This window comes from Glycine max, chromosome 3 (genome assembly GCF_000004515.6).
Source record: "Glycine max cultivar Williams 82 chromosome 3, Glycine_max_v4.0, whole genome shotgun sequence".
Classification (NCBI taxonomy): domain Eukaryota; kingdom Viridiplantae; phylum Streptophyta; class Magnoliopsida; order Fabales; family Fabaceae; genus Glycine; species Glycine max.
The window spans coordinates 18,056,539-18,080,458 of NC_016090.4; the positions used below are offsets into that span (position 1 = coordinate 18,056,539).

General features: G+C 34.8%; 1 protein-coding gene, 1 long non-coding RNA gene and 1 pseudogene across 3 annotated transcripts; 2 read left to right on the plus strand and 1 right to left on the minus strand.

Annotated features, from left to right (window-relative positions):
• The first annotated feature begins 3,280 nt into the window (after positions 1 to 3,280).
• LOC121174631 (uncharacterized) lies at positions 3,281 to 11,093 on the plus strand. 2 transcript variants are annotated; one of them, XR_005890829.1, is made up of 4 exons: positions 3,281 to 3,495; positions 3,860 to 4,105; positions 10,654 to 10,868; positions 10,953 to 11,093. It is a non-coding gene; the product is annotated as an uncharacterized lncRNA (long non-coding RNA). The 2 variants fall into 2 exon arrangements; XR_005890830.1 differs by lacking the exon at positions 3,281 to 3,495 and adding an exon at positions 3,541 to 3,682.
• A 21-nt stretch (positions 11,094 to 11,114) lies between these two features.
• On the plus strand, positions 11,115 to 11,911 carry LOC121174630 (uncharacterized). The gene is made up of 2 exons (XM_041014268.1): positions 11,115 to 11,540; positions 11,624 to 11,911. Exons 1-2 carry the CDS (start codon positions 11,205 to 11,207, stop codon positions 11,801 to 11,803), a joined length of 516 nt encoding a protein of 171 aa, XP_040870202.1. The 5' UTR covers positions 11,115 to 11,204; the 3' UTR covers positions 11,804 to 11,911.
• Positions 11,912 to 18,757: 6,846 nt separating this feature from the next.
• LOC100816603 (protein N-lysine methyltransferase METTL21A-like) lies at positions 18,758 to 21,426 on the minus strand (annotated as a pseudogene).
• Positions 21,427 to 23,920: the final 2,494 nt, after the last annotated feature.

Below are 23,920 nucleotides of genomic sequence, written 5' to 3' on the forward strand. Positions count from 1 at the left end.
ATAAAAAGTGTAGGTGGTGGTGGAAATTATGAGATAAAATATAATAATATTTGTGATTTTACCTTTAATGGGTCTTACACTAGAGTGAGGGCACACTTGTTGAAGATGACTGAAAAGGAAGTTAGAGTTTGTCAAAAGGTAACAATTGACAGATTTATAGATTTGAAGAAGATAGACAATGAGGCAACATTAAGGGTGGAGAAGTCAAAAACAAAATCTATATCATTGCCTCCGGTTTCTACTCAACACCAAATGGATACATACACTCTTGGTGTTGATCCAAAAAAGAGAAAGACATCAACTGTAGAAAATGTCTTTAATTTGCAAGCTAGAGAGACACTTCATCATGAAATTGCTAGGATGTTTTACTCTTCGGGGCTGCCTTTTCATTTAGCAAGAAATCCTCATTATAGGAAGGCGTTTGTCTATGCCACCAACAATCAGATCAGTGGTTACCAACCTCCAGGTTATAATAAATTAAGGACAACATTACTTCAAAATGAGAGGAGACATGTGGAGAACTTGTTACAACCAATTAAAAATGCATGGAGCCAGAAGGGTGTGAGCATTGTTAGTGATGGATGGAGTGACCCGCAAAGAAGATCTCTTATTAATTTCATGGCTGTCACAGAGAGTGGACCTATGTTTTTAAAGGCCATCGATTGTTTAAATGAGATCAAAGACAAGGATTTCATTGCCAAACTTATGAGGGAGGTAATTATGGAGGTTGGGCACTCAAATGTTGTGCAAATAGTAACTGATAATGCAGCCGTTTGTAAAGCAGCAGGTTTAATAATTGAGGCTGAGTTTCCTTCCATCTATTGGACTCCATGTGTTGTCCACACATTAAATCTTGCTTTGAAGAACATATGTGCAGCCAAGAATATAGAAAAAACAATGTTATTTATGAAGAATGTTCTTGGATCACCCAAATTGCGGATGATGCAATGTTTGTGAAAAATTTTGTCATGAGTCACTCTATGAGACTATCAATTTTCAATTCATTGAAATTACTATCCACTGCTCCAACAAGATTTGCCTCCACTATTGTAATGCTCAAGATATTCAAGCAATTGAAGAAAGGACTCCAAGAGATGGTCATTAGTGACCAATGGTCTTCTTATAAGAAAGATGATGTTGCAAAGGCTAAATTTGTGAAAGATACTTTGTTGGATGATAAATGGTGGGATAAGGTTGATTATATTCTTTCTTTCACTAGCCCTATCTATGATGTTCTTAGAAGAACTGATACATAAGCTGCATCTCTCCATCTAGTATATGAAATGTGGGATTCAATGATTGAAAAGGTGAAGAATGCCATATATCAATATGAGAGAAAGGAGGAGAGTGAAGGATCAACCTTTTATGAGGTAGTGCAGTCCATATTAATTGACCGTTGGACTAAGAGTAACACTCCTCTCCATTGTTAGCTCATTCCTTAAATCCAAGGTAATTAACTGTATACTTTTTTACTTACCTTTTTTTTTGGAATTACATAATTTTTAATCATGTATATATTTCTTTTTAATAATAGATATTATAGTCATAAATGGCTAAGTGAAGATTCTAATCGAGTTCCTTCACATCAAGACTTGGAACTCACTCGTGAAAGATTAAAATACTTCAAGAAGTTCTTTCTTGATGTGGATGTAAGGAGGAAAGTGAATATTGAGTTTGCCAACTTCTCGGATGGAAGAGAAGGTTTTGATGATCTTGATTCTTTAAATGATAGAGGTCAAATGGATCCAAAAGCTTGGTGGCTAGTTCATGGCGTTAATGCTCCAATACTTCAAAAGGTTGCCCTTAAGCTACTTGCGCAACCTTGTTCATCTTCATGTTGTGAAAGGAATTGGAGTACATATTCATTCATCCATTCTTTAAAGAGAAACAAGATGGCACCACATAGAGCTGAAGAGTTAGTATTTGTTCATAGCAACCTACGACTTCTCTCAAGGAATACTCCATAATATCATCAAGAGGAAACTAAAATGTGGGATGTAGCCGGAGATGATTTTGGATCACTTGATGATTGTGGTATTCTTGAAATTGCTAGTTTGTCTTTAGATGAACCAGAGTTAGAAAGTGTCTTTTTCAATGATGATTGCTAGTTTGTGGAATTCTTGAAGACTTGAAGTTGCTAATTCATCATCTTGCTTTATATTTTTTTTTTGTAAAGAAACAAAGCGTACAAATTGTATAATGACATCTCTTAGTATTCTTTTGTGACTCATTATCATAGGAAAAGTTCTTTTTAGATGATGATGAATATATATATCTTGATTTTTAATTTAGGTCTTTTATGCATATCACTCATATTTAATTTTATGTAGTTTTATTTTATTTAATTTTATATATATATATATATATATATATATATATATATATATAGTCGTGTTCGTGTCCTACATTTTGGACATTACAGGTGTCCACGTGTCCGTGTTCGTGTTGTGTCTGTAAAACCATGACGTGTGTCTTCCCCTCTGAAGATGAGGAACACATCCTAATTGGAGGAAGAGGAAGAGGAACATGATCCCGAAGCCATGATATGAAATCTTAGTATGAATGTGGATGGCTGCTTGTTGGGTCTACGAAATCAAACTTGAATAAGTATGAAACTTATAAGTGTTAATTACACTCAGTACCGAACATATATATTATTACATTTACATGGACATATCAACTTTATTGAAAATCTCTCTGTTTCGTCTCTCTTTCTTAGAAGTGAAAATCAAGCCATTTAAAAATGGCTTGTGGGAACACTAATAATAATAATAACAATTATTATTACTATTATTATTATTATTATTATTATTATTATTATTATTATTATTATTATTATTATTATTATTATTATTATTATAAATAATTAGTGTGTTGGTCCCACGTCAAACTTTGATACACATAAATATGGCCGGTCCAATTAATTCGTTAAATCCATCAATCACATATTAGTTAATTTTAATATTTAAAAAAAAATTATTTTCTCACATTGATCCTTTGTACTCATGAATGAAAAGTCGCATTTTTTTTAATCATGACAACCTAAAACTAGCCAACGAGATTAGTTTATACTTGACTTTGCATTCGCTAGTAAATTAAAATAAGTAGTTTCAATGCTCAAAGACGGCATTACTATTTTTTGGTAATATAATAAGTTGTTTTTTGGTATTACTATTAGAGTTATTCATTATAGCTGTCAAATGAAAACAAGCTGCAAGTGGTGACTTTGACATTGCAACATTAGCTTGCAGAGTGTGATGGGATGCTAGGATCAAAATGTCAGGTATGGGATTATAGTAGTGGAGTTTATAAGGTTATGGCTCTCCAACTACCCCAACTAGCTTTGGTGGTGTCAAACTGATTTATGCAATTTTAAAAATTGCCCAAGATTTTATTGAAGTGAATCCCTACTTGACTTTTGATCGAAGGAAAGCATAGGGGTTAAGGTATGTTGTCCCTTGTGGTTCATCATGGTGCATGCACTCTCCACAGAGGGTAAGAGCAGTTGGACCTCCATATAGCTCTTAATTGGCTTGTCTGGTTTCTAATAAAAGAATGGGATTATGTTGTTATTTGGTCCACTTTTTTTCTTTCTTTAATATATTCTTTTCAATATTGCTTTTATTCAATCTTTATATATATTCTTTCCAGTTTTAGAGTATTTCCATACTTATTTTGCTCTGTAAGTATTGACCTCATTTAGAGTACTTCCATACTCATTTTCCAGTTTTATAATATTTTTTTAGAATTTTGTCAATGTATACTTAGGTATTGAAAAAAGTTTGGTTAACTTGGTCAGACATTATGGATTATATTTCAACTTATAATTGTTTTTTTTTTTAATTTCAATGATTTGCAGAAGAGAAGATGGGCTGACATGTTAGGGCCACAATGGAATAAGGATGAGCTTGAACATTTCTATGAAGCTTACCGTAAATATGGGAAAGATTGGAAGAAGGTTAGTTCTAACTAGCTAGTCATAAGGTACCTTGGAAATGCATCTATATATGGTAGCAGCAACAACATGATAAGCTTGAGCGAGGAAGGTCTGCGTCTGGATTGGAGGAACTCATCATGGGTTGCTCTTCAAGTGAAATCAAAAAAGGTAAAAAAAGTGTTGAAATTGCTACAAATTTCAAAAATATTCTTAAATATAATATGTATAGAATATGGTAGAACAATCTAGAACTATAATGTGTATGAATATGGTAGAACAATCTAGAACTATAAGTCTATGTATAAGATAGAAGAATCTAGAACTATCATGATACTAATCTATCATGAAACTCTAGAAAGACCTAAAGTAATGTAGAAACATTCACCACCATTGAGAGGTTAGTAACTTAAGCCTATAAATAGGCAATTGGTATGTTGTAATTGATCAATCCAAGAAATCAATGACATAGCCTTCTTTCTAAAACAATTCTCTAAAACTATCAACTACCAACTATCATCTAATCAACTACCAACAGTGGCATCAGAGCTACGTTCGGTCATACATTGGGCGTAGTTATATTACCTACCCACCATTCCAAAATCCTCCCAACTACTTCAAAAATTTCCTTTGTACTATTAACCCACTCTAATAATATTTTTTTTCTAAGCTATGGATAACACTACTCAATTGTCAACTATTTTTGTCCCTATCTTCAATGGTGAAAATTATGATTTCTGGCGTGTTAAAATGGAAACATATTTTTCATCTCAAGATTTATGGTACATAGTAGAAGAAGGCTTCACCATTCCCGCGGATACTTCAGCTCTTAATGCATCTCAAGAAAAAGAGTTGAAGAAAAATAAACAGAAAAATTCAAAGGCGTTGTTCACCTTGCAACAAGTGGTGACTGATCCAATTTTCCCAAGAATTATGGGAGCTAAGACTGCCAAAGAAGCGTGGAACACATTGCAGGAGGAGTTTCAAGGAAGTGTTAAGGTATGTGCCGTTAAACTTCAATCTCTAAGAAGAGATTTTGAACTATTGAAGATGAAGGAGTCCGAGACAGTTAAAGATTACTATTCTAAAGTTAAAGGAATAGTTAATCAAATGAGAGCTTTTGGGGAAGATATTCTTGACAAGAAAATTGTTGAGAAAATTCTAATTACTATGCCCCAAAAGTTTGACCCAATCGTGACAACGATTGAGGAAACCAAAGATCTGTCCACTCTATCAGAGACAGAACTTGTGGGCTCTCTTGAAGCATATGAGTAAAGACTGTATAGGCATAAAAAAGATACAATTGAAAATGCCTTCCGGTCAAAGTTTAAATTTCAGCCCCAAAACAAAGAAAATAGAGGAAAGAAAAATTATGGAGAAACTTCTAGAAGAAGAGAAGGTTCTAGGAATTTCCTTAAGAACAAAACAAATAAAAATCCTCCATGCAATATATGCAAAAGGCAAGGCCACGCAGAGAAAAATTGTTGGTTTCGTAATATGCCACAATGCAACCATTGCAAGAAGTTTGGGCACGTAGAGAAAAATTGTCGCAACAAAAATAGGCATCAAGCTAATATCACAGAGGAGCATGATCAAGAACAATGTACGTTCTACGCCACTCAAGACTCAATAAAAGGAAAGGGAGGAAGCTGGTACTTGGATAGTGGATGTAGCAATCACATGGCCAAGGATGAGACTATTTTCAAAAGTATTGATGAGTCTGTCAAAGTCAAAGTTCGACTGGGAAATGTAAGTGTGGTTAAATCAAAAGGCAAAGGCACTGTCATGGTGGAGACATATAAATGTACGCGACTCATCCATGATGTCTTACTAGTTCCTAGCCTAAAAGAAAATCTTCTAAGCATTGGCCAAATGATGGAGAGAGACTACACACTTCACTTTGAAGGAGGTGTATGCAAAATCTTAGACAACAAAAATAAAAGGTCTGAGATAGCCCAAGTAAAGATGAATAAGAGCAATAGAAGCTTCCCTCTAAATTTAAAATATGCATCAAACATTGCCATGAAGGTACAAGTTGATGATTCATGGCTATGGCATCGAAGATTTGGTCACTTCAACTCACATGCCTTGAAGTTGTTACATGAGAAGAACATGATGAGAGATCTTCCAAGCATAAAGGAGAACGATGAAGTGTGTGAAGGATGTCTTCTTGGTAAGCAACACCGATTTCCTTTCTCAACAAGTGGAGTATGGAGAGCGAAAGATCTATTGGAGCTGATACATACGGACGTTTGTGGACCAATGAGGACTCCATCACATGGGAACAACAGGTACTTCATACTCTTCATTGATGACTTCTCTAGAATGACATGGGTATATTTTCTAAAAGAAAAATCAGAAGTCTTTGGAGTATTCAAAAAGTTCAAGGCCCTTGCTGAAAATCAAAGTGGAAAACGGATAAAAGTACTAAGAAGTGATTGCGACAAAGAGTACACCTCTCGCGAGTTTGAAAGATTTTGTGAGGATGAAGGCATTGAGAGACAACTTATAGTTGCATATTCTCCTCAAAAAAATGGAGTGTCCAAGAGAAAGAATCGCACAGTTATGGAGATGGCTAGATCGATGCTCAAGGAAAGGGGACTACCTAACACATTCTGGGCTGAAGCAGTCTACACTGCTGTTTACATACTCAACAGATGTCCAACTAAGTCTGTAAAAGACAAGACTCCAATTGAAGCTTGGAACGGGAAGAAGCCATCAGCAAAGCACCTAAGGGTCTTTGGATCTATATGCTACATTCATATTCCAGACGTGAAGAGGCACAAGCTTGAAGACAAGACTATACGAGGTATCTTCCTTGGGTATAACAATATCTCTAAGGGCTACCGTGTCTACAAATTGCAAACTAAGAAACTCGTCATCAGTCGAGATGTTGAAGTTGATGAATATGCTTCATGGAATTGGGATGAAGAAAAAGTGGAGAAGAACGTTCTTATACCCGCTCAACTACCTCAAGAAGAAGATGAGGAAGAAGACCCAGGTGAACCACCTTCACCTCCACCACAACAACAAGATCAAGAACTATCATCACCAGAGTCTACTCCAAGACGAGTAAGATCTTTGGTGGACATATATGAAACCTGTAACTTGGCCATACTTGAACCTGGAAGCTTTGAAGAAGCGTCAAAGCAGGAAGTATGGGTCAAGGCAATGGAAGAAGAGATACAGATGATCGAGAAAAACAACACATGGGAGTTAGTAAATTGTCCCCATGGAAAAAGATATCATTGGGGTTAAGTGGGTCTATAAGACAAAGCTCAACCCTGATGGAACCATACAGAAACACAAGGCAAGGCTAATAGCTAAGGGTTACTCACAGCAACCCGGAATTGATTACAATGAGACATTTGCACCAACAGCTCGTCTTGATACCATAAGAGCTCTAATAGCTCTTGCGTCACAAAAAGGATGGAGTATCCATCAACTAGATGTCAAATCCACCTTCCTTAACGGCGTACTTGAAGAAGAGATCTATGTGGAGCAGCCACAAGGATTCGTGTCTGAAGGAAAAGAAAACAAAGTGTTAAAACTAAGAAAAGCACTCTACGGTTTGAAGCAAGCACCTCGAGCATGGTATAGCAGAATCGATCAGTATTTCATGGATCGAGGATTCAGGAGGAGCAAGAGTGAGCCTACACTTTACATTAAGTCTCAAGGTTCAGCAGATGACATGAAGAGTACCTCTGGCTATGCTTTCTCACTAGGATCGGGAATGTTCTCTTAGGCGTCGAAGAAGCAAGCTACAGTAGCACAATCAACAGCAGAAGCAGAGTACGTAGTAGCTGCTAAAGCAACGAGTCAAGCTATATGGCTTCGTATGATACTTGAAGACATGGGAGAAAAACAAGATAAGCCTACTAAAATCAACTGCGACAACAAATCAGCAATTGCAATAGCGAAGAATCCAGTTCATCACAACAGAACAAAACACATAGCAATCAAGTATCACTTTATCAGAGAAGCTGAAGCAACTAAAGAGATCAAACTCGACTACTGCAGAACAGAAGATCAAATTGCAGACATATTCACGAAGGCTTTGCCAAGACCAAGATTTGAAGAATTACGAGCTATGCTCGGAGTCACAGAAATTTGCATCAAGGAGGAGTGTTGAAATTGCTACAAATTTCTAAAATATTCTTAAATATAATATGTATAGAATATGGTGGAACAATCTAGAACTATAATGTGTATGAATATGGTAGAACAATCTAGAACTATAAGTCTATGTATAAGATAGAAGAATCTAGAACTATCATGATACTAATCTATCATGAAACTCTAGAAAGACCTAAAGTAATGTAGAAACATTCACCACCATTGAGAGGTTAGTGACTTGAGCCTATAAATAGGCAATTGGTATGTTGTAATTGATCAATCCAAGAAATCAATGACATAGCCTTCTTTCTAAAACAATTCTCTAAAACTATCAACTATCAACTATCATCTAATCAACTACCAACAAAAAGAACTTTTTGACTCGGAAGTATATGAACTTTGTGTGTCATAATGCCTAGAGAAAAGAAAAAAGAGGGCTCGGAAATGAAAAAGAAATAAAAAGAAAAAATGAAAACATTATATCAACAATATATTTTTTTTATGATATTGACTACAACAATTATTAATAACCGATATAAAATATCTGAAATAATCCTAATAGAAAAACACTTTTTCAAATAGTTATTTTTGTACCATGCTCGGATGAAAAGTATCATCCATTATCAAATAAATATGCTATTACACTTGGTTTTTATATCCTTATCTACCACCACCGTCCATAAACAAATTCCACCACCTAAGAATATCAATCAATTCCAATACTAAATAAATGTTAGACTTTTGATTGCAATGCCAAAGGTATCTTCTATTTTGGTACCTGACAAAAGCAAAACATGATCATAATGTGTTTAACTTCATCGATATATTTTCTTGTCCTTAGATTCTTCTTTTTAAAAATTGCTTTTTTATAAAAAATTTTTAATTTCTAGATGCATTAGTTTTTTTTTTTACATGTCCATATTTAATTGTTTATTCTCTAATCTCAAAAACATTTTAAAATTTGAAATTAATTAATAGTTAGTTGACACGGGTCCAAATTTAATGGGACGACCAATTTTTCTAGTATTCTTTTCGATGGTTATAGCATTTCTCGAAATTAATAGACTAAAGTGTACGCGGACACATCATACATTACACGGATGAATTTTTTGAAAATTAATTTCTTATCTTGTACTTTGCTTGACTTATAATAAAAGCATTAAGGCACACCCACAAGTCATTAGCTTTTCGGGTGTGTTTGGACATTGAAACAAAGGCCCTATGTTATTATGTTAATTGTATTGGCAATTGCTTTGTGCAATCCGTATTTGTTTGACGCACCTAAAAAAATATATCTCCGTCTTACCCTTTTCCCCTCTCCCTTGACTCATCCTCTTCTTGTGTTCATTTGACTGAGGTCACCCTGTAGTGTTCAGCTTGATAGAAGTCTGATAGGTGACGACAAGAGAGAAGACAATAGAAGGAAAACACATGATTAATTAAAATTATAAACACATTTTTATTAACTAAATTTTATTAAAAAAATTATAAAAGTAGTAAGACTTACTTTTTATTCATTTAGTTTTATTTTTAACTTTTTAATGTGTAAATATTTTTATATTATTGCATAATGAGGAAGTAGGGTGTAGTGCATGTCAAAATGGTGCCGAAAGGCTTACTCATATTTTCTTTGGTGTTGCATTTGCAAGGTCTTAATTGGGATTATCTTGTAATTTAAGCTTATACGTATCCATCATACAACAAATTGTAAGCCATTTATCATCCATCAAAGACAAGTTGATTTGGGTTCTTGTACTTTTCAATATTTTCAGCTTTTTGTTGCAACTTTTCTTTATGCGCGATAGGGGAGCTGCTACGTGCACCCAGCAATATTGCTGGGGCACCCAGCAAACAGTGAATGGGCGAAAATGCCCTTCCGCGAAGACTCTTTCCAGAAAAAACCTTCTTCCGGAATCATCCCGGAAGACACTTTTTTCGGAAAATTTCCAGAAGAACCTTATTCCGGAAGAAGATGATGTGATTCCGGAAGAACTCCAGAATACGTTCCGGAAGAACATGTTCCGAAATGTTTCCGGAAGAAGGTTCTTCCGGAAGACAACCTTCTTCTTCCGGAAGAAGGGTCTTCCGGAAATTGTTTTTTTTTTTTAAATGGTATTTTTTGTAATTATTTAATTTTAATGAATACATTAAATTATAAAATAAATAATATTATTATACATAAATAATTAGTGAACATAATTATGAGTAATATTTGTAATTTTTTTTACGCGCATGTAAATGTAAATATTAATTTGTGTGACAATTTAATATAATTTAAATCATAAAAATTAATTAATTCATATATTTTATTAAAAATATAAAATATTTATTATGATAACATTTAATTTATATTACAAAAATTTAATATATAATAATAAAAATAATTATTATTTATAACAATGTCAAGTAAAAATAAATTTCATTTTATAATAATAAGTAAAAATAAAATAATATTTAATGCATATGTAATGACGATTTTGCCCCTGTGTAGTTTTCTTTAAATTTACTGCGCTTCCTTTTTTGTTTACACCCTTTCATTCCTTCCATTTCACCTGCATCCTTCATTTTTCATGTTCTTGCTGTTGCTATCCTTCCGTAAAAAGCTTTGAAGATTTGGTGGTCCCGTGAAGTAGGTGTTTCGTATTTGAAGATTTGGTGGTCCCGTGAAGCAAGTGTTCCGTATTTGAAGTTTTGTTAGTCGTTGGTCTTCCTATTTCGTCGGAGGTACACATTTTCGTTGGTTCATACGTATGACCAGTTAGATGAGGCTTCTAGGACCACCACACGACAGCTTGCAGGGTACCTGACTCTATTACAGGTAAATTTTATGTTTTTTAATATGTTACGTTCGATTATGATTTAAACATGTTTTTATGTTATGTTAACCTCATTTTTTGTGTAGTGTTGGATCTATGAGCACTTCCCCAGTGTGCACCAATGCGTGATAGATGATACATACCAGGAGACGTCCCCACGTGCTTCCCGGTGGTTGACGTCGAAGGCGCACATGAAGGGAATCACAGGAGCACCTTATAGGGCACGTTGTGATGCTTTGACCGTCACAGATGTGTCCTAGTTGCCATACACTGAGCATCGGGGGGTTAGGGCCTTTGAGCTAATTTCATCATTCCAGGGTCAGGTGAGATGGGGTTCTATGGTGGTCACAGCTCGACCGGAGAGGGTGGTACGACAGTTTGGTTACATCCAGAGCATCCCTTCGCCGCCTGTTAGTGCTCGATTGTCACATGATGATATAGATGACAGGTGGATGCATTTTGCGGAGCACGTACTACCTGCGGGTGAGCTTTGTCTAGTGCCTGGGCAGGTATCTGCGGATTACATGGAGTGGTTTTTCCGCATATCTCACCCATTCATGATACCCACCCAGGCAGGTGACCAGCCGAGAGATGCACCAGCCACAGACCCTGAGGAGTACATACAGCCGCCCAGCCCCCAGGTTCCAGTGGCATTTGACCCCCCTCCACATGTGGTAAGATTTTTTGCGCGTTTAGTGTTTGATGAGTTGTTATTTATTTTAAATTTTATAATAAATGTTTCTAATGACCATCACAGGATGATTACGACGGATATGAGGTGATTGCACAGAGGTTGGAGCGTGTGCTCAACCTTAGGATGATCACTACAGGCACAAAGTTATATGAAATTATGCAGGACTGCCTGACGATCGCCAGTGGGGGAGCCAGTGCTGATGGAAGTGTTAGGGCTCGTCAGAGACGCCGCACGGAGCATTGATTATTGTATTTATTTTTTGTCTTGTAGTTGACATGAATTTTTGTAATTATTACACTTTTTAGTTTAATATAGTTGACTTGTTTTGCACAGTTTATTATTTTATGATATTAATTGACGTATCGATTCTGATTCTGATCGTGGTCCTTAAGCGAAGTTTTCGTGTGTTCTAATTTTTTTTTTAAAAAAAGTGAAGCTAAAATCATGAGTTTTGTTCGTAACAATTACATTAAAAATAAATGTTTTTATAAAAGAGGCAGAATCCCACAGATCAACTTCACCATCCAACCTTCCCCTCCATGCACTGGTTTCCCACGAAGCCTGAAGGGACAACCACATTTCCTACTCCTAGTGTCTTTTCTAACGAATTCTTTATTCCTACACCGTAGAAACAAATGACTTTGGTGTTTTGATGATGATCATGATGATTTGATGCAAATGATGCAAATGGGCTTTTCAAGTTTAAATTCAAGATAATGATTCAAGAATACAAGCCACAACATCAAGATGATCACTAGTATTTTAGGAAGGGAATTCCTAATTGATATAGCAAAAGGTTTAGCCAAGTAATTTAAGTTAAAAAGTGTTTTTCAAGAGATTTACTCTCTGGTAATTGATTACCAGAGGATGTAATCGATTACCAGTGGCCAAAAATGATTTACAACAGCTACTAAATATTTGAATTCAAATTTTAGACTGTGTAATCGATTACACAATATTGGTAATCGATTACACAATATTGGTAATCGATTACCAGCAGTTAATAAACGTTTTAATTCAAATTTTTACACCTGTAATCGATTACCAGAGGAGATTTTTAGAAAATAACTTCTAAGAGTCACATCTATTCAAATGGTTTATGAATGGCCATCAAAGGCCTATTTCTATGTGACTTGGAAACACGAATTGAGAGAGAGTTTTGATTGCTCAAAAAGTTTTATCCTCTCAAAAGATTAAGAGAGTTTTTCTGAATTGAAATGTCTTATCCTCTCAAAGATTCCTTGGTCAAACACTTGCATATTCAATAAGGAATTGTGATTGATCTTTATTGTACAATCTATCTCTTTCAAGAGAGATTTCTTCTTATCTTCTTCTTACTTCTAAAAAGGGATTAAGAGACCGAGGGTCTCTTGTTGTAAAAGAATTATGAACACAAAGGAAGGATTGTCCTTGTGTGTTCAGAACTTATAAAAGGATTTTACAAGAGAGTGGAAAATCTCAAGTGGGTTGCTTGAGGACTGGACGTAGGCACGGGAAGTGGCCGAACCAGTATAAATCAAGTTTGCATTTCGGCACGTTCCCTTAAACTTCTTTTATTTATTACTATTTATCTTTGGCTTGAAAGAAGTTTATTTTGAATTGTCTTTTGAGTAATTCATGTTAAGGGTGCATTGTTAATCTAAAAAGAGAGAGTAAATTTTAATTGGGGAATAGTTCTTGTTATCTTAATTCAACCCCCCTTCTTAAGATAACTGAGGCCATTTGTCTAACATACACTTGTACGTACCACTCCTTTCACACCCAATTAAGACAAATGAACTTCTTCCTTTGCTACCGGTCTCTGTGTCAGACCTCATAATCACTGCAACAAATCCATTTTCATGGGCAACTATTCGAGCCCATTGCAAAACATCATCTCGAGTACCGAATACCTACAACGCAACCCAAACATCTAGGTGAACCACATGCACGTATATTGCACTCTTATTAGCAAAAAGAGTGCAACTGACCAGGTGCAGCAGATAAGCACGAGCTACTACAATCTACCGCCGGGCCTGGCATCTCATCTCATAAATGTCTCGAACCCATCCTAGTCGTACGTATGCCCCACGTGTCAGTGCTGTCTCGGCTCTAGCCTCCTCGGTAGACACCTCAAGTAACTGTGTCAGCAAAAATCTCACCTCCTCCATAGAAAGAGCATGAAAACTGTACAACGCGCCAGTGATAGGCAAATGAAGGAGTGACGACACATCATCCAATGTGATCGTTAACTCTCCTACTGGAAGGTGGAGGGTGCTGGTCTCGTTGTGCCACCTCTCCACAAATGCGGATATCAGTCCAAGATTGCTAGTAACAACTGAGCAATCGACCAGCGGACTTAATCTTGTGGCACCAACCAGTCCTTCAATCTCAGGCACTGGCCTCCCAATCAATGTCACCTTCCTCCCATGTGACACCAACTTCAAATCAGGACGTTCCTGATTTGAAGTACAAATTATACAATTATTAAAAAAAATCAATGACAAACAAATCAACAATGATAAATAATTAACAAATTAAAATACCTGTCCACTCCAAGCCCACCAGGGAATCCCTCAACATCATCAGCATCTGACCCCTCAACACCATCAGCACCTTGTACGTCCGCACGCATCTCAGGTGCCTCCTCAGCCAGATCAGGGACATCCTCAGCCATGTCAGCAACATCCTCAGCCATATCACGTGCATCCGCAGTCATCTGATGAACCCGTTGCCTACGGGCTGAGGCAGTAGGCCTACGCCTCTCGGGAACATCAGCTGGATCATGGTCATCATGTCTATCTCTGCCTATAAGTCTACCTATAGCACGACCTAAACCTCATGTTCTAGCCATGATCTACAAATCATGTCGAACACGTATTTTTTTCGATCAAAATATACACAACTTTCTTTATAAAAATAAAACAAGTTTATTTATAAACAAATAAGACTAATTTAAATCAAATTATTTGAAAACATACACAACATAATTTTAAAAAAAATAAACAACTTCATTTATAAAAAAAAACACAACTAATGTAAAAAAAATTAATTAGTAAACATCCACAACTTAATTTAAAAATAAAAAACTTCATTTATAAAAAACCACAACTAATGTAAAAATAATTAATTATTAAACATCCACAAGTTAATTTAAAAAAAGTAAAAAACTTCATTTATAAAAAAAACACAACTAATGTAAAAAAAAGTAATTAGTAAACATCCACAACTTAATTTTAAAAAAAAAACTTCATTTATAAAAAACCACAACTAATGTAAAAATAATTAATTATTAAACATCCACAACATAATTTAAAAAAAATAAACAACTTCATTTATAAAAAAAAACACAACTAATGTAAAAATAATTAATTAGTAAACATCCACAAATTAATTTATAAAAAATACTTCATTTATAATAAAATAAACAACTTTATTTATAAAAAAAAACACAACTAATTTCAAAATATATAATTAGTAAACATACAAAACTAAAATTATATATAAAAATTAAAAAAAAATGGGAAAAAATTTCAAAACATACACAACTTAATTTATATCATTTATAAAAAATTATTAGTATTTAAAAAAATTTTCCAAATCACACACAACTTTATTTATAAAAATAAACTACTTCATTTATAAAAAAATACATAACTAATTTAAAAATAAATAAATAGTAAAATACTCAACTAAAATCATATAAAAAACAAAACCAATTAACAAAAATAGCCAACTTAATTTATACAAATAACCAACTCTATTTATAAATAAAATACATTAATTTTAAAAAACAATATTTTAAAAAAAACTAACTTCTGGAAGAAGTTGTTCTTCCAAAAACTTTCCAGAAGAAGTGGTTCTTCCGGAAAGTGCTTCCGAAAGCACTGAAAGGTCATCCGGAAGAACCCTTCTTTCGAAAAGTTTCCGGAAGAACTACTTCATCCAGAGAGTTTCTGGAAGAGGTGTTCCGGAAGCTTTCCAAAAGACCAGTTCTTCCGGAAGACCTTTCAGTACTTCCGGAAGAACCCTTCTTTCGGAAATCTTCCGGAACACCTTCTTCCGGAAGTTCCGGAAGAACCCTAAAAGGATCTTCCGGAAGGCGCCACCGTAACCACCCTTTCCCCATTTTTTCCGACGTCTTCTACCCTAAGGTTCCTCTAACCTACCCTAAATGCTACATCTATAGTGCATAATAAAAGAAAAGGAAGGTTAGGGACACCTACCTCGAAGGGAAATGGCGTCCAAGCGAAAACAAGCAGCAGCCGGGCTCGCGGAGAAGAGAAAACGCAGAGGCTCGCGGAAGAGGGAAGAAAAGCATAAGCAAGAAGAAGAGGCGTGAATGATTTCGGGAGAGGGAAAAGCTTTTTAAACTTTTTATTTAACTTTTTTAATGAAGGGCAAAATGGCCCATTCAATAAATTGCTGGGTGCACCTAGCATTTCCCGCGCGGTAGGTATTGACTCTAATGATATTTTTTTTCTATCTAAAATCAATTATAACATAAGCAAGTATTGGATTAGCCACAAATGTTAGGAAGATATTATCTTGACACACTATTTTAAATACATTTTTTATGGGTTAAAAATTAAAAAGTTTCCACCATATCCATGTTAATTTAGAAGTATTGATACTGTTATTTTTTCAACTAATAGGAATTAAGTTGTATTATTATATTGTTATTTTAAAATTTAATGATAATTTTTTATATCTTGTAATTTAGTCTTGAAATTCCTTGTTGCTTACTTGTTAAGTTGATGTTTTTCTCTCCGAATATTTCTAAAAGTATTTTTTAATTTAAAAAGAAGCTTTCCTTGGAGGTGTTCTAACCCGTGTTTGTTTGAGTTTTTCCTCACATATGCAAGAAAACACAAGCCATCAAACTTATATGAGACATTTTGCAGGGTAAATTTATGTGGTAAGCATCTATGAGGCAGGTGATGGAACACTTATATGCCCTAAAATCAATTTAAATTGTAAAGAACAGTGACCTTTGACAATCAATCAGTTTCAAATACGCGACAGGTTTGGTCAAAATGCAAAACAACAAAAAAGAAAGTTATTATCTTTCTAAGTTTTAACTAATTTAAGAGAAAATCAGACCAATTCACTTGATGACCTCCAGCTGAGAGGATCACCTGTGATGATTTCACAATTATATATATTGCCTTTGTTTATTTTCCAAGGCCATAGTGTTCCTTTGACATTCAAACTGATGAACACACAGACAGAAGTCATGCCTCCTCTAACCATTTATAGGAAATAAAAAGAAAAAAGAAAAAAGAATCAGACAGCTTAATGGCTATTAACCTGTTACTATTTCAAGTAATTTAAGTACACGGATTTAAGTTTAAAATGTTGATTACTGAAACTCCATTAATCTATTCCCTAATTTTAGAACTAATAATAAACAGCTGAAACATTTACATGCAGCAACCCCACAGCTCAGAAGACATAGAGGTGCAAGGGGGCTGATTTTCACTGCACATCCAGAATGGACTACTGTGTATTCACTGAAACTTGAAACAACGCAATAATGGTAAACAGGTTTCCCTTTTACTGAGAAGCGAGTCTTCTGGTCACTATGCATTAAACCCATCCTTTCCAATCCCAAAACTTGACAAGTGTTACTTTTTCCAGATGTGCACTGCCTGCATGACATGCATTCTCCAATGAATCCTGTTAGCACATGGTCCCCCTCTTTGAATTCAGTCACTCTTTGTCCCACACTCTCAACAATGCTGCAAAAATATACCAAATATTAAACATCTACTGAGAAGATTACACCTTTTTGCAATGATTTAGCTAAAGTAATGTCCTTGATGCAACAATGTATCACATTCCCATGCATAGTGTAATACTTCACTCTCAGCTGATCATTGTCACTCTAACTCAACTTGGCATATCAGTATTTGATCAAATTCTCATACTACCCAATTGGGTAACTCTTAAAAATACAAAAATTCTTCTTATGAAATTCAACAAAAATAACCTAAGGATCACTAGTGACCCAATGTTGTCTTAATCCAAAGTAGAAATTAAGAGTAGATTACCCTGATGCTTCATGGCCAAATATTCGAGGAAATATGGCCTGCCAAAAAGCACCTGTCGTTAAACGCTTAACTCCATCCATTCATAAATTTTTAACAGAAATCATGACGAAGAAATATTCATTAGTAGACTAATCGACCACACCACCAACCATCGTTAGCTTTTATAAAAGAACAGGAGGCATACTCTTGAGAATGCAACATTTAATTCAAGATTTATCAGTAAGACAATAATCAATCACATTAAACATCAAATGTTGATAGGCATGCATTGTCTAAGACTCGGAGTTAGTTGGCATATTTTAGTAGGATTAAGAATGTTGTAGTAATTATGTGGCTACTGAGAATTTTCAAGTTTTGATTCAAACTAATAAAATTTAGGAAAGTATTTAATGATTTTATTTAAAAACAAGAACAAATTATAAAATTGTTTGTTTTTGAGAAAATTGGTATTTCAAAATTGTTTGGATGTATGTGAGTCTAATTATGACCAAGGAAGGCGGAAGCTTTTTTTTTACTGTGCCTTCAAGGCATCTATTAAAAAAATACTAGTTGCCTAACAATTAATAGTGTAATTGTTAATAATTCTTCAAAATAAAATAAAAATATCATTAGCAAAATTTAGCAATAATAAATAAATAAAAATTTTGCGAAATTTATTCAAGTTGGATGAAGTTTTTCCATATTCTGGCATATAAGCATATCCCATGGTGTTATTTTGCTTATAATTTTGTCAAAGCAACAGGGGCCAAAAAGAGTTACGATTAAACATTTTTTGGGTACAAATCCCTAAAAAACACCTTTTTTATTCTTTTATGATTTAACTACATAAACTAAATGTCAATATATTTTTAATATAATAAATACTTTTGCATAAAGTATTTTCGATATTTGTTTATATAGTGCTCTCACGCGTTAACATTTTTCTATTATATATATAAAAAAAAGAGGCAGTAAGTGCATTATTTAAATATTGGTTTTCAAACGCATCCTTAAAAGACATTAGCACAGCTTAGCTAAGTCTTGGTGTACAGAGTTCCAATTCCCAGCTAAATCAGCATTCCGTCCCATTAAAATGTCACAATATGGCAAACTTTTGTTTGGAACTCATCAAACCAAACCAAATTCACAAGGACAAAAAATAACAAAATACTTGAGGGCTACCAAAGAAAATATGGTTAAATTCTTGATGCACAATATGGACATCATGTTCCTAGCGTTACAGAAGACAACTAAACATCATATTCTCAACAATCATTTCTTCACTAGAACATAAAGAACAACACGATTGCTGCAATAATCAGGGTGCCAGAGCGTTTGTTCCACGCGCCCAATAGTGAAATTATCCATTGCAGCTTCTAAGAAGTACTCAAGAATGGCATCTGAGATCAGAAAACACTACTCAACAGTATGCTATAAATTGCGCTCCCACAAGAAAAGAAAAAGGAATGGTATTCTTTACCATTTCGGAGTTCTCCGGCCAAAAATATTGTTGTATCAGATCCAGAGAGCTGCATAAGTGTCTCTAGAAGATCCACAACTGCCCCCTCACTCTACACTACATCAGATCCTATCACTGAAAACAAGAAGTATTGAATCAATAAGGAATGCTAGCAAAATATCATATGAGATGCAGGTAATTCAAATATTTGACAAGGCATGCAAGTCAAAGGAAGAAAAGGATACAATTAACTACAAAGTTATGATTAGAATGATGACAATAATCACAATTCACAGCGAAACGTCAAAAGTTTCTGATGCCAGTAATTGAATGTTGTTTGCTCCTTGTCACTTGAAGGAGTTGAGGGAGAGAATTATTATACCAAAATCAGGTGTGGGGTCAATGAGTTCTGGGTCAGGATCTTCTCCCCATATGAGCTCAGTTGCTGTTACAGAACCCCGTAGAGAAACACATTTCATGTTGGTCTCAATGTTTTTTCTCAGTAGCCTCAGCCTATCTCGCAGATCAGTGACAATGACCTCACTACCCAAAAGGGCTGCAATGCAACTACGGAAGAAAAAATAAGAAAGGTGTATCACAGAATGAGTAAGAACAAACTTAAAAATAATTCCTCGTCATTTGTTAGACAACTTAGAGCTAGTTTGGATAAAATTTTGAACAAACACTTGAAGAAAAAGAAAATAAGAAGAATTAAGGAGGTAAAATGAATCAAACTTCTCCCATAAGATAAAATCAACTTATACACAACTAATGGAGTAGAAAGATGAGAGTTCATAGCAAAATTTAGGTGGAAAAGTAGATTTTAAGCTGTGGAAGGAGAAATTTGATTGTTATTAACTTCTTAATTCATTATATTTTCTTCTACAAAAAGGACTTATTGAGAAGCTTATTCAAACTGTCTGTTGTTCGTAAAAAAAGACAATGCAAAAGCTCAAAACTCTATTTTCCTCGTTCAGTAAATCCATGTGAAAAAAGACAAAAGCTAACCAAGAAATTATGGACAAACTATAGCCATTTAGCATGAACAGGTCAAATGGGATGAGATTGCAATTGAACTTACCCAACCAATCCACAACCAGAACCCAATTCAACAATCTTCTTTCCCTGAAGGACAAGCATCCCTGAGTCAACAGCATGCTCTAGAAACTTTCCCAGTACAACTCCACTGTCCCACATCACTGCTCCAGTTACTCCAGGCGTTCCCTTGAAACAAAAGTCCTAAATGTCAAAACTGTTTAAGACTAAAAACCAATCATTAGAAAAGGCACAAGCTAAAGCAGAAGCCATCTGAGCACTAATGTGAATTATTATCCATGTCAACAGAACCATTAATTTAAGTTAGTTTATTCTGTTAAGTTCCGCTCCTATAAAACAAGTGTACAGCATCCAAGACACTCCAGACACTATATATATATATATATATATATATATATATATATATATATATATATATATATTAATGATTACTCAAAAACAAGTTAAATTGTTCATTTTCTCAAAATTCATATCTTCAATAACACATGTCATCAACAGGGGCTATAGCAAGCTAATAACTTTAAGCAAAAACAATCAGCATCATGGTATTTTATGAAATGAGTAATCAAGTTCGGGCAAAACACAAAACCGGGTCATCAAGTTAGAATCCAAAACATGATCAAAATCAAAGCTTTAATCAATAAGCTTTAAGCAGAGCATTGAGAGAGATATACCAATGAGGAAGGGGATTGAAGAATGGAGAGAGAGTGGCCACAAGAGTCGAGGGAGAGTTGCAAGGAAGCTTGAGAGACGAAGGCATTGGGTTTGGAAAGTGTGGGCTGCTGAATACCCCAAAGCAGCATGGTCTCTTCAGCGGCGGATTCCTCCCCACCAACCACCAACCGAACCTCAGCACCGTAAGAACCCAACTTCACCATTGGCGTCACTGCTTCCTCTTCCTCTTCGTTGTTGTTGGCCATGGTGTCCTCGCTCTCTCTGTTTCGGATTGAATTGGGTTTTAATTTGTGGCCTTTATAGGTATGGGCGTTGAAAGGAGGAGGGCTTTTGCTTCCTGCACCCCATAAAAAGTGAAAACATCATGTACCCCATCGAAAGTAGGCCAACCGAGCTCCAAGTCACCTCATGCATCCCCTCTGTCAGATACTGACTCAGTCTTAGATAAATGATAACTTCTGTGTAACCACCTACGACACACATCCAGAGATCTCAGAATAACTATTACAGTAGTTAAATGTACATACCCAAATGGACAAGATTAGCCTAATCTCATTAGACACCCAATCACATGCCAACCCTAGCATGCACATTCCTTTCTTTTTCCAATTACAGCATGCAAAGCACCTCCCCACCTTGTCCTCTTGTTGTACCTCTTTTCCATTTATGCTCTGAAACCACTCCCTCTCTTCTCCTTATCTTCTTGCAAATTTTCCCTTTTTCTATGTCTTTGCCTAGCGACCACAACCCAACCCTATCGTTGAAGATGTCATCGCATGTAAGCTGTTTTGCCTCATTTTCTTTTGTGAGTGTATGGGGTATTCTGTAAATATATTCAGAATACCTATTCTGAATACCCATTACACTTACAAAACACTTTTTCTTGAAGTATGATCGGTGATTTGGAAATGTATTCTAATATACTTGTTCCAGAATATTACATTCCAAAACAAGTATTTTGGAATACAGTTTTGGATTACCGATAATATTCCAGAATTGAAATTTTAAGATAATTAATTTGGATTTGTTATTAATATTGTGTTCAATTTTTTAGATAATACACTATGGTGGGGAGGCTTTGGGGGAGGTATTATGCAGAGCTTTAATGGAGGTGGGTGGGGAGGTTAGTTTAAGGGAAACAAGGTTTACAGGAACTTACAAAAAGAAAGGACAATTTTGGAATATTTCAAAAATAAGAAGTGTAAATAGTAAAAGGTAGGAAGTAACAATCTGAATCAAGGCCTTGTTGGTTGTATTACCTAATGATGCAAGGCATGGCATAAAAAAAATTTAGTGCGAAATTAAACAAAAATAAAAGGTTAATTATGTTTTTTGCCTACACTTCTTCGAGATTTTACTTTTAATTTGTGAATAAAAAATTGACCAGTCTTAATCTCTGGTTTTTTTTGTCCATTAACGATTCTAGTCCTTGTCATCAAAACCTTATGTTAAATGATGAGGTGACATAAATTTTATTATTATTTAATTATATTTTATGACAATTAATTTTTGAACCGTTAAGAACTTGACTGAAAGTATATTTAACAACTTTTAGTGGTTTAAAATTGCCAAAAATTGTTTTTCTCCTAAATAGATAGGCACATGTCTTTTCCATCCCCGCATCTCAACCATAGAAATTTTAGATCTACCATTATCATCCTTCCACACCCACACCCACACCCACCCCTTTCTTAGCAAAAACAACAAACCATTCTCTCTATCTCCTATCTATAACCCAACGACATCAACTTCACACAGGGATTGTCTAGTCTCGTATTGTGAAAAAATTTAAATATGGATCTGGGTGAGTTTTCTTGAATCTGGTCTGGTACCCCTTCAAGAACTTGATCATGTGAGTTGTTAACTAAGAGTTGATTGGATTTTAAACATAACATAGAGATTTAAAGTCTAGATCAAGCAAAGATATAAAACAGTGTAATGTTCAAATGAACAAAAACACCAGCACTCTGGGTGCAAGATAAGATAAGTGCATATTAGGTTAGATTGTTGGGTGTTTGGCCTACCAAATAAACTCTTGATGTAACAGTAATGACTTCTCGCTAGTCAATAAATATGAAAAATTAAGATAATTGTTGTGCAAAAAATTTAGTGCAAAAACTAAGCATGCACAACAATTGTCATGAGCACAATGGGTTTGTCTCATTTCCAATGGAGACATGCAACAAGCCAAACACCATCATCGCTAATCGCCAAACACCCTCCAGATCGTGATTATGATTATGCCAAACATCAAGGAGTAGTCGCCAACGAGTCAAAGGAAAGTTTTTTTTTTTGTGCTACACCATGGCGAATCAAGGCGTTGATAGAGGGGGATTTCCGACGAAGGAGTTGGATCTTGGGGGTCGAAGATTAGGTTAGGTTCCGACGTGAACAAATTAAAAATTAAAAAAATAGTTCACAAAAACAAATCATTCGTGACTTTTATCAAATTAATTTTTTGATAACATGACAGGTTATTAGGTTGTCAAAGAGATTGTTACTTAATTAATTAACACTATTATTTGACAAAAAAGATTAAAAATGGTGATAGAGTAAAAGTATAGGGATCACAAATGGTAAATATTTTGTTTTGGGACTAAGTTAATTTTGGAAGAAAAAAATTAGGGACAAAACATAATTATCCTTATAGATTATTATGGAGTATTAAATTGTTTTTATTAAATACAAAAATTGATGGATTTAAAAGAAAGTTTAAGATAAATTTTCGCAAAATAAAAAAATGATAAGTTATAAATGAGTTAAACAAGTAAAACTCAAATTGTAGTTTTTTATAATCAGTCAAACCTAAGCTTTTAGTTAGATTAGTATAAATTTTAGTTGTATCACCTATTTTTTTTCACAAATCAAGCCTAAATTTTTAACGTTTGACTTTTATTTACACCCTAGTTGTACACAACTTTCAAGCAACCTTTTAAAGTGTAAAACAACTAAACACTAATTATTGCCAAGGAATCGTGGAACACGCATCCCGCGAGTCACGCGTCGCCCTCCCGCCGAAGGGTAGGTTGCGACATCGATGATTAAATTGGGAAATGTACTACAAAATACATTCAATGATGACAACAAACGTGGGAGACCTAAATGTGGGAAAGAAATTTTGTTTGTTAGATTTATTGGTTTTCAATATCAACCATGGAT